The 14,929-nt window shown below is 39.4% G+C and overlaps 3 protein-coding genes and 1 pseudogene across 3 annotated transcripts; 1 reads left to right on the top strand and 3 right to left on the bottom strand.

The window, feature by feature from the left end:
• Positions 1-1,219: 1,219 nt before the first annotated feature.
• Positions 1,220-1,927, bottom strand: LOC146690453 (gamma-crystallin M3-like). The gene is made up of 3 exons (XM_085435541.1): positions 1,919-1,927; positions 1,591-1,833; positions 1,220-1,495 (listed from the first exon to the last, which is right to left on the bottom strand). Exons 1-3 carry the CDS (start codon positions 1,925-1,927, stop codon positions 1,220-1,222), a joined length of 528 nt encoding a protein of 175 aa, XP_085291667.1.
• A 2,593-nt stretch (positions 1,928-4,520) lies between these two features.
• LOC146690452 (gamma-crystallin M3-like) lies at positions 4,521-5,384 on the bottom strand. Its single transcript, XM_085435540.1, has 3 exons — positions 5,376-5,384; positions 5,042-5,290; positions 4,521-4,802 (listed from the first exon to the last, which is right to left on the bottom strand). The coding sequence occupies exons 1-3, from the start codon at positions 5,382-5,384 to the stop codon at positions 4,521-4,523; spliced, it is 540 nt and encodes a 179-aa protein (XP_085291666.1).
• A 3,551-nt stretch (positions 5,385-8,935) lies between these two features.
• Positions 8,936-9,797, bottom strand: LOC146690451 (gamma-crystallin M3-like). The gene is made up of 3 exons (XM_085435018.1): positions 9,789-9,797; positions 9,403-9,642; positions 8,936-9,211 (listed from the first exon to the last, which is right to left on the bottom strand). Exons 1-3 carry the CDS (start codon positions 9,795-9,797, stop codon positions 8,936-8,938), a joined length of 525 nt encoding a protein of 174 aa, XP_085291144.1.
• Positions 9,798-11,035: 1,238 nt separating this feature from the next.
• Positions 11,036-12,851, top strand: LOC146690450 (gamma-crystallin M2 pseudogene; annotated as a pseudogene).
• The last annotated feature ends 2,078 nt before the right edge of the window (positions 12,852-14,929 follow it).

Raw genomic sequence — 14,929 nt, 5'->3', positions numbered from 1 at the left:
GTTTTAATATTGTGGCTGAGAACCTTTTCTCTCCAAGTTTTTTAAAACTGAGTTGAACAAAGTTACTGTGGCATCTTCTACTCTTCCCACTAGCCTGTAGAGAGACCGGGTCAACCACCTGCTGTTTTTCTCAAGATCGCCTACCTCACCAGTTTTCAAATATTTTTATCAAAACTGATTTAAGTGCAAATGATCTGAAATCATTTAGGATTGTAGGGGAACTGGATTTAGAGGCAGCACAGTGGTTCCGTGGTTAGCATCACTGACTCACAGTAAGAAGGTCCTGGGTTTGAATCCTTAGATGGCTGGGGTTTACATGTTCTTACTATACTGAGACAGACAGCCACATGTTCTTACATCTGCATCCATGGCCAACTGAGAATCACCATTAACCTAATGCATATGGACTGTAAGAGGAAACTGGGGTATCTAGAAGAAACACATGCAGGGACAGTAAGAAAAAAAGATAAACTCCACCTGGAATTCCACAACCATCAAATATGGTCAGCTGGTAAAATTTATTTGAAACCTACTCTTCCAGTTTCTCCATATGAGCCACTGACTTTTCGTTGGTGCCTTGCTTTTATCGGTCAGTTCTCAAACGTCATCTCTGTTGTGGTCATGTTACTTATTCAGGCATTCTAATTGGCTCTCGAGCAGTCTGTCAAAACCAATCAGGGTAAAGATTTGGTGAAATATATTCACCTGAATACTCAGATAGTTGAAGAAAAACACTACACAATTATGTTCCTTATATCTTTGTACTGTTATTGCCTTTCAGATTAATTTCTCCTTTTGCAAATCAGAACATCACTACTGCTGACATTGTGCTTTTCAGCTGGCAGAATGGAACTACATCCATAAACTATATCACTTTGATGCTCCAAAACAATGACTACTACTAATAAATACTGATAATTTGTTGACCCTGAACCCAAAATGAAGCAAATCTCTTCATATATATGGATGCATATCCATATATCGCTGTCTACCACAGCTGACTTCTACAAATCAAATAGAAACAGGTGGTAATTCAGTCTTTTGGAGATGCCATTCAAAAGAAGAATGAAAACATGTTTTTTACTCGGTGGTTTCCACTGATACTCAATGCATTTGAATTCAGTATGAATGATCTTAAAAAGGTTCACAGTGATGAAAGTAAATGTCATGACACAAGAATTTAGAAATTTATATCATTTATTGAAGTCAAAATGTAAAATTAGCACATGTCCATGATGCGCCTCATGCTCATGAACCTCATCCCGCTCATTCCCATCTCCCTGAAGCTCCTGTACTCTCCGGGCCTCATGTACATCATCCTGCCTCTGTAGTGGGGCTGCTCGTACATCAGCCAGTGGCCATCCATCACGTTGCAGGACATGCAGTCGGACATGCGGTAACGGTCCATGATGCTGTCGCAGTCGTCCATCAGCTCGTACATCTGACCACCGAAGTTCTCCCTCTCATAGATCCTCATCCTGAACTGGCCTCTGTACTGTTTTATAGACACAAGACAAAATAAAATTAAGCATGAAACTTATGTTAATTCCAAAAAGGTCTTATATGGAAGTACCACCACTTTACACCTACCATGGGGATCGTACGGCAAGACCTGATACCACCACTCATGCCCATCATGCTCATGTAGTCAGCGTACTCGCCCCTCCTCATGAAATACTGGTTTCCCATGTAGTTGGGGCGGTCGTAGACCATGAAGCAGCCGCTCTCCACCCTGCAGGAGTGACACCTGCTCAGGTAGGAGGACATGTCAGAGCAGTCGCTCATGCACTCATAGGAGCGGCCCTGGAAGTTCCTGTCCTCGTAGAAGATGATCTGAAAGAACAACAAAGCTCGTTAGAATAGGAATCCACAGATTGTTTTTTTTAATGAATAAACATCTTTCCCATGCTTTACATACTTTGCCCATGGTCACGGTCTTCTGGTGGTTCCTCAGGACTGAGCTGTGGCTTCTGTGTATTCCTGTCAGTGGTAGCTGTTACTTTTATACCTGCAGCGTGGGAACATAGGATGTGTGGCGTCTATTGTGCAAACCCCTGACCCAGCAACACAGCATAGAAGCCTACTGAGCAGTCAGGGAACTAAAGGGTTATTTTGTGACGCCACACTAGTGGAAATGCATGTAGTGTATACATGTGGTATTGTTGCTACACATAAAGAAAATAAATAGAAGCTTCCAACTGTAGTATGACAACCATTTCTGTCTTCAGTGTAAAGGACATTTCATTTACTAACAGATGTTTTTGAAGTCATTATATGTTTATGTAAAAATATAAAACACTATAAATATAAACATGAACACTGTAGAGATCATTTCCTTTTTTGAGGTATGAAAACACACAAAAACTGATTTATTGTCCAGTTAAGTAGAGCATTAGATGCGGATCAGAAAACAGAAAAAAATAAGTTGTCAGGGAGATATGGTGGAGAGCCTGTGCAATATGTAAAGGTAGAAAGTTTTAGTGTTTTCTTCTCTTTTGTTTTTAGAAATTTGTTCAGCTACAAGTGAGCAACATGATAAGATTTAAAAACATGAATAACTGAAACATTTCATGTAATCAATTTCCTCTGAACTAATAATTTAAATAAACTGAGCATTTTTTGGCTGCTCGTGAGGAGTGCAAGTTGTGGGAATACTAATATGTGAACAAGTTAAAATGATGAAGTTAGAAAACAGCATCCAGCACTAAGTCTGTCAGGATACCATTTAATAAGATTCACTGCAGAGTTGCTGTTTATTTGGTTCAAATGAACAGACAACATGAGATCAGGTTGGTATAGACATTTATCACAGTGGGCAATTTGACCAGTTTTAATAGGAAAAGCATCACCAAATTATTTATATCTGCAATGGTTGTGCTCCATAAAAAGATAACTTCACTTATGTCTTCAGACTTTCTACTTGTTATGGATTGTATACGGATCAGAAAACAGAAAAAAATAAGTTGTCAGGGAGATATGGTGGAGAGCCTGTGCAATATGGATATTATGGACTATAATGGGATTGTTTAATCCCATTATAGTGGGATTAAACAATCCCACTATAATGTTTTTGTTACATTTCCACCAGAAAAACATTGCCATATTCAGTCAGCATTACCTCGAGAATGTAAAGGCCAAAATGAGCAACCTTCAGCTTATAAAGACTTTGCCTGCTTCAAAAATCCAAACTGTCAACACAAAAATTAAATATTCCACGCTCTACAACAGGGGTCTCAAACTCGCGGCCCGGGGGCCACTTGCGGCCTACATCACCCCTACGTGAAGAAATATAATGCAATTTGGGGAGGATTTGTTTGTTGTTGAGTCCAATGTTAAAATAAGTTCTTTAAAAAGCACAAAGTGATTTAATAAGGCAATATGAGCAGAGAGCACAAACATGTTGAGGGATTGACTTTGTTAGTTATTTGTAAAGAAAAGTTTTCACTTATGTCTGCACTGTCATTTTGTTAAATACAAACAGTTATAGTTATTATATTCATTTGGTAGTTCATGAAAGGCTTCAATTAGTTAAGAGTGAGAAAAAACATTTACATTTTCATAAATATTTGTTTGTTTGTTTTATTGTACAACCTTAACACTAAAGTGGCCCTCACATGAGATGACAGTGCCACAGCTCATTGAAGTTTGGGACCCATGCTCTTTCAGCCAGCTCTGATGCGAAAGACCATTACTGAGTAGCCCTTTTAAATTCTTGTCAAACAGCTGTGTTCCAACATTGTCATGACCTTGCTAGCTTACATAAAAGTAAAGTGTTCTCTTGTGGCTCTAAATCTTCCTTCCTTCAGGATCCAGAACAAACAAGATGCGGAAGCTTCTTTTAGTTTATATGCAGTGTCCTCACCACAGCTGTAAAATCTCCATCTTTAGGACACGCAGGGCAAGTAGAGCTATCATTACCCTTCACTTTCATTATTGATGGCCATTATGAGAATTGTAACAAGTAGAAAGTCTGAAGACATAATGACATATCAAGACCAATAGGCTGGGATTGAGTATAAGTTACTGGGTGCGCTGTGTGTAGTGTGTGCTAACCATTTATGTTACCTGTATACATCTGATTTATGCATCGCTGTTATTTCTGCCACACAAAATGTATTTCAATAAAACCAAAAGATGTTCTTATGTACACACTTTCTGTTTCTGTTTTCACAGAGCAGAACAGGAAATTTAAACTGACTGAAAAGCAGCCCTATGCTAACCAGGAGTGCACCATGCATTAACATAAATAAAAGACAACTGTTGTTCTGTAATGTCGGCTTTATTTACATTTAAGTAATTTATTTTTCAGTGGCATGTGCTTCATATGACACCACACATTTCATAAGTAGAAGAATTAAGTGACACTGTGGATAAACTATCAACAGTAAGAGCAGCCAGTTGCTGATAATTCATGCACTTTTCTCTCAGGTTTGTGAGTTTGCCAGGGAAGTCGACCCAAATGATGAACTGAAACAGATATGAACTGTTTATTAACAGTTTATTTATTTTGTCTGTCTTGCCTAACAGGATTCCATGATACGTCTGATGGATCCAATCCTCATGTCCGTGGGACCCATTCCCATCTCCCTGAAGCTCCTGTACTCTCCAGGTCTCAGGTACATCATCCTGCCTCTATAATGAGGCTGCTCGTACATCAGCCAGTGGCCATCCATCACGTTGGCAGACTGGCAGTCAGACATGCGGTAGCGGTCCATGATGTTCTCGCAGTCGTCCATCAGCTCGTGCATCTGACCACCGAAGTTATCCCTCTCATAGATCTTCATGCTGAAAGGCCCTCTGTGCTGTGAAAGGACAGATCATTACTTTATCAGCAATATTAGAGTTGTTGTTTAACACATATAGCTGCAGAAAATAGAAGTAGATAGAAGTAAAGCACAAAATGATTAAGAAGCTTACAAGTTTGTGCACAGCAGATGCAAGCAAAAAATATTCTCAGTGCCTGATAGATGCTTTTATTTTGAAACATGTGGGGTACCCCATAGTTTCTGTGTATTTCTATATATTTTCAGGTCTTACATACCATGGGAATCATGCGGCAGGAACGGATGCAGTCGCTCATGCTCATTCCCATCAGCCGCTGGTTGTCAGGGTACTCTCCCCTTCTCACCAGCATCTGGTGACCCATGTAGTTGGAACGTTCGTACACCATGAAGCAGCCGCTCTCCACCCTACAGGAGTTGCAGCGGCTCAGGTAGGAGGTGAGCTCAGCACAGTCACTGCTGGTCTCATAGGAGCGACCCTGAAAATTCCTGTCCTCATAGAAGATGATCTGAAAATAAAACAGTTTAATGTATGATTTAATCAAGTGTTTATTGGTCTCAATTACAGCAACAGTTTGTAAATTTCTCTCTTACTCTGCCCATTTTGGTCGTCAATTCTGTCCCTGATTCCACTCGTACTTGGCCCAGCCAAGCTCTCTGTCACTTTTATACCCATCATGATGGCTAAATGATCTATGGAGCCATTGTTTTGAATATCTTACTCAGCAGGATACCATACAGGGCTATAATGTTTGTTAAATCGCTCTGTAAATGGTTATTATTCCAGACTGTATGCATCTGGTGCAGTGCCAACCTCTGTGGCTCTCATATGGGGTACAGGTGGGTGACAGTGAGCAGATGTATCAGCTGGGACTCTTTGTACTGTCAGTGATTGCTGTGTGTTGAAAAGCACTCTGTTACTCTTATGTGAATGCATATCAGAGCTGAGCAACTGATCAAATGTACAAATGCTTCAACTTTAGATTTAAACACAGTTACATTTGTGAAGAAAAGACTGTAGTTTTTACATCACAGCATTTACATCTCCGCAAACACATTTACTAGTTACCAATACTGACTGGTGATCACGGTCTACCACTGCATCATGTACATCAGCGGTCCCCAAACCCCAGGCCAAGTCCGTGAGTCGTTTGGTACCGGGCTGCGAGAGTTGAGGCTTGGGTGTGAAATTGATGGTTTTCGGGGTTTTTAATCAGTTTTTATCATTATTTGTTTTTATCATTTTTATCCCTGGGTCTTTTCCCGTGTGTTATGAATAAATCGTCTTTTTTTTGGTACCAGTACTGCTTTTATTTTGTTGTATTTATCTGCGACACCTTAAAGGCCTGTCTGTGAAAATATTGTCAGACATAAACCGGTCCGTAGCAAAAAAAAGGTTAGGGACCTCTGATGTACATCATCCTCAGCATTGTATGTATCTATATCCAGTGTTGGGGAGTAACGGAATACATGTACCGCCGTTACGTATTTAAAATACAAAATATGAGTAACTGTATTCCGTTACAGTTACCGTTTAAAAAGGTGGTATTCAGAATAAAGTTACTTTGTTGAAATAAATGGATTACACTGCGGTACTTTCCTGTTTCATTTTGTCGCGGGTCAGGACTGTTTGGGTTTTGTTTGACAGCTACGTTCTTTCGTTCCAGGCGGCAGCGTTACGGTTGCCATGGTTACATGGTGACGCTCTCTCTCTCTCTGCGACTGTGTGTTTCCTGGGTGAGAGAGCGCCTGTTCGTTGTTGTTGTTGTTGTTGTTGTGCTAAGCTAACAGGCAGAATGCTACAAGCATAGCTCTAAAGAATGTAGCATTATGGGCAGTGTAGTCCGTGCTGCAGGGAGAATGCACTGCCATACACGTTATATGTCTGTGAGCGCGAGGAGGGAGAAAAAGGGGAGTGGAAAGGTACGAGTTGTCATCGAGGAAAAACGGGAGCTGGAAGCATGTAAATATAATAATAACCACTTCAGCCAAGAAGAGTGCCTGACGAGCCCAGTTGTAAGTAAGCTATTAAGACTCGACTGTACACCGTGTTTGTGTTTTCCTCCGAAAACAATAAGTTCCGTTGGAGCAGCCTTTCAACGCCTCTCTCTGTCTCTCGCAAGAAAAGTTGACCCACACAACAAAGTAAAGCTATTTTTCGGCTACAAGCCGACAGGGACCCCGTCGTATAAGTCAGAGGTCCCTTTACTACAGTTCGGAGTCGCGGACCTTCAGTAATAGTAATAAATCACACAGCAATAGTACATTTACGTTGTTGTAAAAAGCATGATAATATATTAAGTAATCCAAAGTATTCAGAATACGTTACTGTCATTGAGTAACGTAACGGAATACATTACAGAATACATTTTGGGGCATGTATTCTGTATTCTGTAACGGAATACATTTTAAAAGTAACCTTCCCAACACTGTCTATATTGTCTGTCGATATTGAACCGTTCGATACAGTGCTTTCGGTTCGGTACACATATGTATCGAACAATACAAAACTTTAAATTTATTTTATCAACTTTCCTTCTGACGATGCTGTCTGTGTTGAGCGCTCAGTGGATCTGCGCTCGACAGTGCAGCCTAGGCGGAGTAGTCGAACGCAGATTCACTGAGCGCAGGGCAAGCCAGCGAGACAGAAGTTAAGCTCTCCTTGCAACATGGCAAATTGAACCTCCCCCACCCTCATTCAGATCTGGCGTTTGGAACTACGCCACGCAATGCTCAATTACATGGGTGGGAGCTAGTGTGTTAGCGCAGTTAGCTCGTTAACGTGTTGGCTGTCCAGCCCCACGCACGGGGCGATCCACGGTAGCTCGTTAACGGAGATTTGCCGTGTTGTGCCGTTAACGTCATTTAAACGAGATTAACGCTGACAGCACTAGTGGGAACACAACGAATATGACTGCACATTTACTCCGACAGCATCCTAGTGCAAAGACAAGTGGAAGCAGACAAAAACAACAAGCACGCATGCTACAAACTTTACCCGAGTCATTTAGACAGCCGTTAGCACGTGATTCTCCTTATGGGGAGGTGATATGTTTAATATGCTGCTGAGACTATAGCCCAGAAGAAGCGTGTTTAATTGTATGTGTGATATTACTAATAACATTTATTGTGAATACAAATCATTCAGTCTAAACTGTGTGTTGTAACCTGTGTAGCATATAAAATCCAGAGTGTCTTCACCATTGCTTTTGAAACATGACATGACAATCAAGGAAATGCATATCCTGCTTTTTTATCATTTTGACTCTCATATTGACCATATTTTACAAAAGGAGAAGCATGACTTGAAACTAGATATAAAGAAACTTGAGATCATGAACTGTTTAGTTTGGCCTGAGATCAAGAGAAATAAATGGGAATTTTATTTTAGATTTTTGCAATTCTTTTTGCAACAAGAGGCGGCACCTCCTGTTGGAGAAAGAAATCTGGTTTAAGGCACACATCTTTTATATACACTGTTGTGACAATGTGTAATTTAACTGCATTTTGTACATATTTCTGCAACATGATATTTTCATAGCAGATATAATACTGTCTTAAGTTACACATGTGCTCTTGTATTATTATTGTATGCGTTGTAGGATCTTCTCTAATGGAGATTGGGGCAACTATTTTTGTGATTATTATAAATAAACTAGAATTGCATTAGAAATTAGAGGAATTGAATATCCCTCTATTATGTATGCTATTATAGCTCTGTAGTGTGCTTTTTAGCATGAGTTCATATATTACAGTGTAGTTGACACCCGACTCCCCCCCCCCCCCCTCCCCACACACACACACACACACTACCATGTATTCATATCTTTGTGGGAACGTCTAACTGACATAATGCCTTCCCTAGCTCCTTACCCTAACCATAACCTAATTGTAACCCTGACACTAAAACCACATTTTGAGTCTGAAAAATACCTTTAAACTTGTGGGGACTGGGATTCTGTCCCCATAAGAATTGTTGGTTCCCAAAAGTATAGTAAACTTACAGTTTTGGTCCCCACAGAGATATGAATACACAGTCACACACAAACACGTACACACCCACCCGCACACACGTACATCACAAATCTACTCAATATCAGATGGCATTAGTTTAATCTTTCACTTTATTATTCAGCGCATTATTTTCCTTTGCATCAACAGGAATCCATTATACGTCTAGCAGAGCTGAGCCTCATGCCACTATATCCGATATCTCTCATGCTCCTGTACTCTCCAGGTCTCAGGTAGACCATCCTGCCTCTGTAGTGGGGCTGCTCGTACATCAGCCAGTGGCCATCTATCACATTGCATGACTGGCAGTCAGACAGGCTGTAGCGGTCCATGATGTTGTCGCAGTCGTCCATCAGCTCGTGATTCGGGCCCTGGAAGTTCTCCCTCTCATAGATCCTTATCCTGTAAGAGCCTCTGTGCTGTTAGTTAAAGGAGGAGAGGAAACGTTGGACCGTTAAAGGCTACAGTGAAATGTTGCTGATATCAGATTTGCAGACTTAGTGTGTGAAAAGCAGTTTCATCAGCTCAACAATATCATAGTTTCTAATATCATATAAACTATGATATTATATGAACTAGACATGTTTTCCTTGTTGTAATCCCTGAGTACCTGAGGAATTAATCGGCAGGATCGGATAGAGTCACTCATGCCAAAAGACATGTAATCCGAGTACTCGCCCCTCCTCAGAAAATACTGGTTCCCCATGTAGTTGGGGCGATCGTAGACCATGAAGCAGCCGTTCTCCACCCTGCAGGAGTTGCAGCGGCTCAGGTAGGAGGACATGTCAGAGCAGTCGCTCATGCACTCATAGGAGCGACCCTGGAAGTTCCTGTCCTCGTAGAAGATGATCTGTGGAAAAGAAAGAAAAAACTTTACAAAATTGATTTAGAAAAGATGTCAGAGCTGACCTTCTCTTTTATTTCTCTCCATTGTTCATCTGCAGAGTTTGTCTTAAATTTGAAAAGTGCTTGTTTTCCGGTCTGCTCTCTGCATACCTTGCCCATGTTTGATGTTCTGTATTTGTGGGAAACTGTCCAACAACCTGTGGCTGCCAGACAGCTTTTATACTTGATACGCGCTGTAACAGGGTTTTGTCATTCAAATTATCTGGAAGCTGATGAATAAGCAGCTCTGCGATCGCTGTTAATTTCATTTGTGCCATCACGATCCAGAACAAAGGGAGGGGAAGTGGATGGAAGACACAAGGCCGGAGAGGAGGGAGGAGAACTGAGCTACAGTTTCTACATGTCTTCACACAAATCTTCATTTGGTCACATTTAACCTGTGTGTTTGGCTTAATTGTTGTACTTTGTTTGGATGTATCAATTCAGACCAGTAAGAATTCACTATCATCATTTTCAAACGACCATAGGTTTACTTTACTGCATCTGCAAAAATTTGTATTTGCAATCATAATGCCATGAAATGCAACACGTCTGTTTAAAGAAAAAAACAAAAACAAAACACACACACCCCTCCCCCATTAGTTTTGCAGGTCCTGTGATGAAGTGCATACAAGCTGCATTCTTTCTAATGGTCAGCAAGGGGCAACTATATGGTGGCAAAATCAAGTCTATCAAGTCAATCTTTCTATCTATCTGCAGTGGGGGAAATCAATATTTCCCCCACTGCAGATGCATTTGATTTTGAGAATACCAACCAAAGATCTAATATTTTGTTTTTCTCTGGCTTTTTCCCAGCTGTGTCTCCATGAGAATCTGTGAGTCATCCTCTATGTTTTGGAGAAAAGGAAAACAAACTGAAAATGCCAATACTTTGATGAACAGTTAAATAAGAACAGATTAGTATGACATACAGACAGCACAGGGTGAGGGTTGGGTAATAGATCATGACTGATCAATTATGGTCTATACCTCACAAGGTTAAAGAGATTTGGGAAAAAGAGCAAGAATGGAAATTAAAGAAGTCAGCGAATTTCTGCATTTGCTTTGAGCAAAACGTTTTTCAGTGTACAATGTATACAATGCATTATATAAGAGATACAAGAAAACCAAAAGCATTTACAATTAAGTGTATCGCTGGCAGTAATGATGGCTTTAACGTAGAGTGTTTAGTGTGTATTTAATCATTTTTAACTAGTTTAATGACTGTTTAGCATTTTTATGTAACTTTTGTATGTATTTAAACATACACAAGATCATCAGACTACTGAATTAAATGTAACTAAAATGAAAACCAAATTAAGTCTAACTCTATTTAATATGTACTATAATCAGAAACCATGCCCATCATGGAGCATCCTAAGCCAACAGTGACCTGTAATTACCAACCTTTTTGATCGCTCATCAAAGAAAATAACAGAAAATTTAATGGATATTATGTCCAATAGTACCACTGTTTATACAAGTCATATTATAGAAGATATTTAAACTTTAATTTGGCAGTCTGTGGGAGCGCACTTGTTTACAGGTGAAAAGGTCTTTAGATTAGCGTGCAAAATACATGAATCACTGACAAGAACAAGACAAATATGGATATAAATTATTGACAAAAGCAGCAAGAGATCCTATTTTCAGGGTTAAATACAGCCAAGAGTCATCCAAAACTAAATAACTGCCTTGCTTCTTCTTGCCCTCATGATAAAATGCATTAGTTATCTCATCCTGCAAAAAACAAACTGTAAATGTGGATAAATAACCAAATGATTTCCAGGTGTACAAAAAGAGAGTGCTGACCGAGACTAAGAATTCAGTGGAAAAAACAACAACACATTTATCATCAAGTAGTAGTACTTTTACATGTCACATTTGGCACTTCTTTGATATGAGGCTATCACATGTAGACAAAGGGAAATCAAACTTGACCAAACCATTTTGCTGATATGCAAATCAAGGTAATTTAGATGACAATAGCTTTCCCTCGTCTGCACATTCTACTTTTCAATATAAGCCACAACACAGCTGCAGCTGGATGGCAGGCAAGCAATATCAGTAACAATGGTGAAGGTAAGGAACAAATGCTGTTTGAGTGAATAGAGTGCAAACTATCGCCTGTCTTATTTGCATAAGAAGTCAAAGTATTCTAATGTTGTAAAATACTGAGTAATTTTTGTATATTCATCTATCCAGATTGCGTTCTTTGAAGACAAGAACTTCCAAGGCTGTAGTCATGAGTGCAGTACTGACAGTCCTGACCTGACCTCATATTTTAGTCGCTGCAATTCCATTAAGGTGGATAGTGGGTGCTGGGTGCTGTATGAGCATCCCAACTACACAGGCTCCCAGTACATCCTGAGCCCGGGTGAATACCCCGATCACCAGCATTGGATGGGATTCAACGATGGCATCAAGTCATGTCGTTCAATTAAAAACGTAAGGCGGTAGACACTAACATTCATTCTTTAGAATTGATTTTCCTTTTTAATGTAACAGCTCTGACAATATCATAATGTGACCCAGTTTCTCCAAGGTTCAATAAGCCTATTCTAACAAGTTGTAGAGGAGTGCTTGGCTGCAGCAAAATACCACAGAGTGCACCAACCAAGCAGTAATCAGTCAAAGACCAACAGACAAAAAGGAGAGATAAAAGGCTCATGATTTGGCAGCTGGGTGCTTTATGCCCGTGCCAATGCACATCAATTATTTAAGGAAAGTGGGAAAACAGCCAAGAAACCATGTGTAGTTTTGAGTTCAAAGTATTATTATTTAATGCAAAACACCAACTTGATTTTGTGAGATTTGACTTGCTACAGGTCTATGGAAAATCCTGGAAGATCAGATTCTACGACAAGCAGGATTTTGGAGGCCAGGCAGCTGAGTGTGTCGAAGACTGCCCATCAGTTTATGAGACCTTCAAGTTTCGGGAATTGCGCTCCTGCGTAGTGATGGATGGTGCATGGGTCCTGTATGAGCAACCAGACTACCATGGACACCAGTATTTCCTGGAACGTGGAGAGTACCCCAACTATACAGACTGGGGCGCCAACTCCCCTGCTGCAGGATCCTTCCGAATGGTCACAGAACTCTAGAGCAGCAGCACCAAAGTAGGGTTCTGCAGCTTGTGAAAAAATTATCCAAGCCAACAATGTTCTTAATCTGACAGACGGATCAAGCTGCAGGACTCTGTATTCTAGAACATTGCTTGGTTATTGTTGGTTGTCTTGCTGATAAGACAACCAACAGAGTCTTGATACCATGGATGTCTTGTAACCTTTAAATAAGTTCTAGAACTCTTGAAGAAGATCCGGAAGTTCCTCCCTCCAACACTGTTTTTCCCTCCTATACCCTGTACTTCTTTCCAGCACTCCAAGTGCTATACTTAAATAAATAAATACACTTCTTACTCATAACAATGCAGCCTCTGTTGCTTCTTATTACATTACCTGTTATGTCAGCTGCTTTTAGTCTCTCCTTCATCTTCTTTAAACCTTTTTTGAAGTTGCTTAAGTCAACCCAGAGGTCTAGTTATATATATGCATAATCAGATGAGAAAAAACAAGTAAATTTAACAACAGGAAGATGAAAGTTCTTTTACAAACCCATAAAAGTTAAACATTTTCAAATAATGCATGTTGCTGAGTGAAATGATGGCTGCATAAAGATAAAGACCCTCTTGCAAAGTTGTAGTTTTTACGTTTCCACTCTATGGCTCAGTACAAATATGTAAAATAAGATATAAAACGATGATATAGTGTTTATTTTCATTTGATCATTTTAGAAAAGTGTATGTACACTTTTTTGTATAAGCACTGATACACTGTGTTTATTACACTCTGTGGTACACACTAGGTTGCTATATCACTCTGTGGTTACTGAACTTTACTAAACAAATTAACTGAGTATAACATAAGCTTCATTTTTAGGCATCCTGCAGTATTTAGGTTCATGATGAAAATAACAGAAAAATGCATTTTCAGATGGCCATTTTCAACTGTAAAATCAAAAATCAATAATCACTGTACCAATATAGAACCTATAACATGAATAGGGCTAAACTTAAAATGATTGTTTTTACATTGATAAAATGCATCATAATTGAATTTCTTAACTTCCATCACATAACCATCACATTGCAAGTGACCTATTCTGGGTTAGGTTACATTTTGTCTTCTTACATATTTGAAATAGAATAATGGATAATACACCTGTAGTATAAAGGGAAGAACTCCATCTAAGAGAGTTGATTTGAAGCTATTTCTATTTCAAAGACACACCCTAAGCTGCTGGCTGGTCATTGGTGGATGTGAACAGGTTATAATGATCTTGTAAGGTTATGAACTTACTAAAACATTGCTGTAATGTTCTCATATTTGTTAGTGTTGGTTTTAGCAAATTCCCTGATTGGGAACTTGACTCAAAATACTCTACTTTTATATGTTTTTTCTTTTTTTTTTTTTTTGATATTGGGAATTTTTCCTAAGAGATATGATTTGTGAGTCCAGTGGTCCCTCGCTATAACGTGGTTCACCTTTTCGCAGCCTCGTATTCAAATATACATAAATCTGTATATTTGAATGTGCTGTACTGTATGTTTGTAAGTTTTCTCCCTAACAAACACAACAATGTCAACGAAACATCGTCACCTGCGGGAGCCTTTGGTTTCGTTATATAATACTGGACTTATTTTTCTACAAGGTTTGAACTTTGTGTTTAAACAACAGAGGAAAGTGTGAAAATTTTCATGCCTCTCTGAGAAACGTGTATAAAGTGTGTAGTGAGGGGTTTTACAGCCTTAAAACATCTATAATAATTGTAAAAAATAAAGTTTGCTACTTCGCCGATTTCACTTCTCGTGGGTTATTTTTAGAACGTAACTCCCACGATAAATGAGGGACCTCTGTACACCAGTTCAGTTAATGTTTCATCATTCAAGGATACACATACACTACTTGTTTCCATGATTGCATGCAGATAATAATACAAAAGAAAAAAGGTTAAAAAAAGGATCATAGATTTTATTTGAACTCAAACTTTCATAATCAACAGCTTAACAAAAGCTTTACATAAAACTGCACACACACATTTATAGCTGTTCTTCAAATCTGTTTAGACCAAGCAGGTTTAGATTCTTGGCACTGCTAAACAATCATTGTGTTCGGAAAAGCAATTCAGTGAGTAAGAACAATAGGCAGACTCTAGACGAATATTTGAATTGTAATCATGGTTACAGGCACTGC

The sequence above is a fragment of the Copadichromis virginalis genome, linkage group LG16 (genome assembly GCF_057382275.1).
Source record: "Copadichromis virginalis isolate Kocher_CV1m ecotype Utaka linkage group LG16, C_Virginalis_male_GT1.1, whole genome shotgun sequence".
Lineage (NCBI taxonomy): Eukaryota > Metazoa > Chordata > Actinopteri > Cichliformes > Cichlidae > Copadichromis > Copadichromis virginalis.
This window is presented reverse-complemented; position numbering and strand designations above follow the sequence as displayed.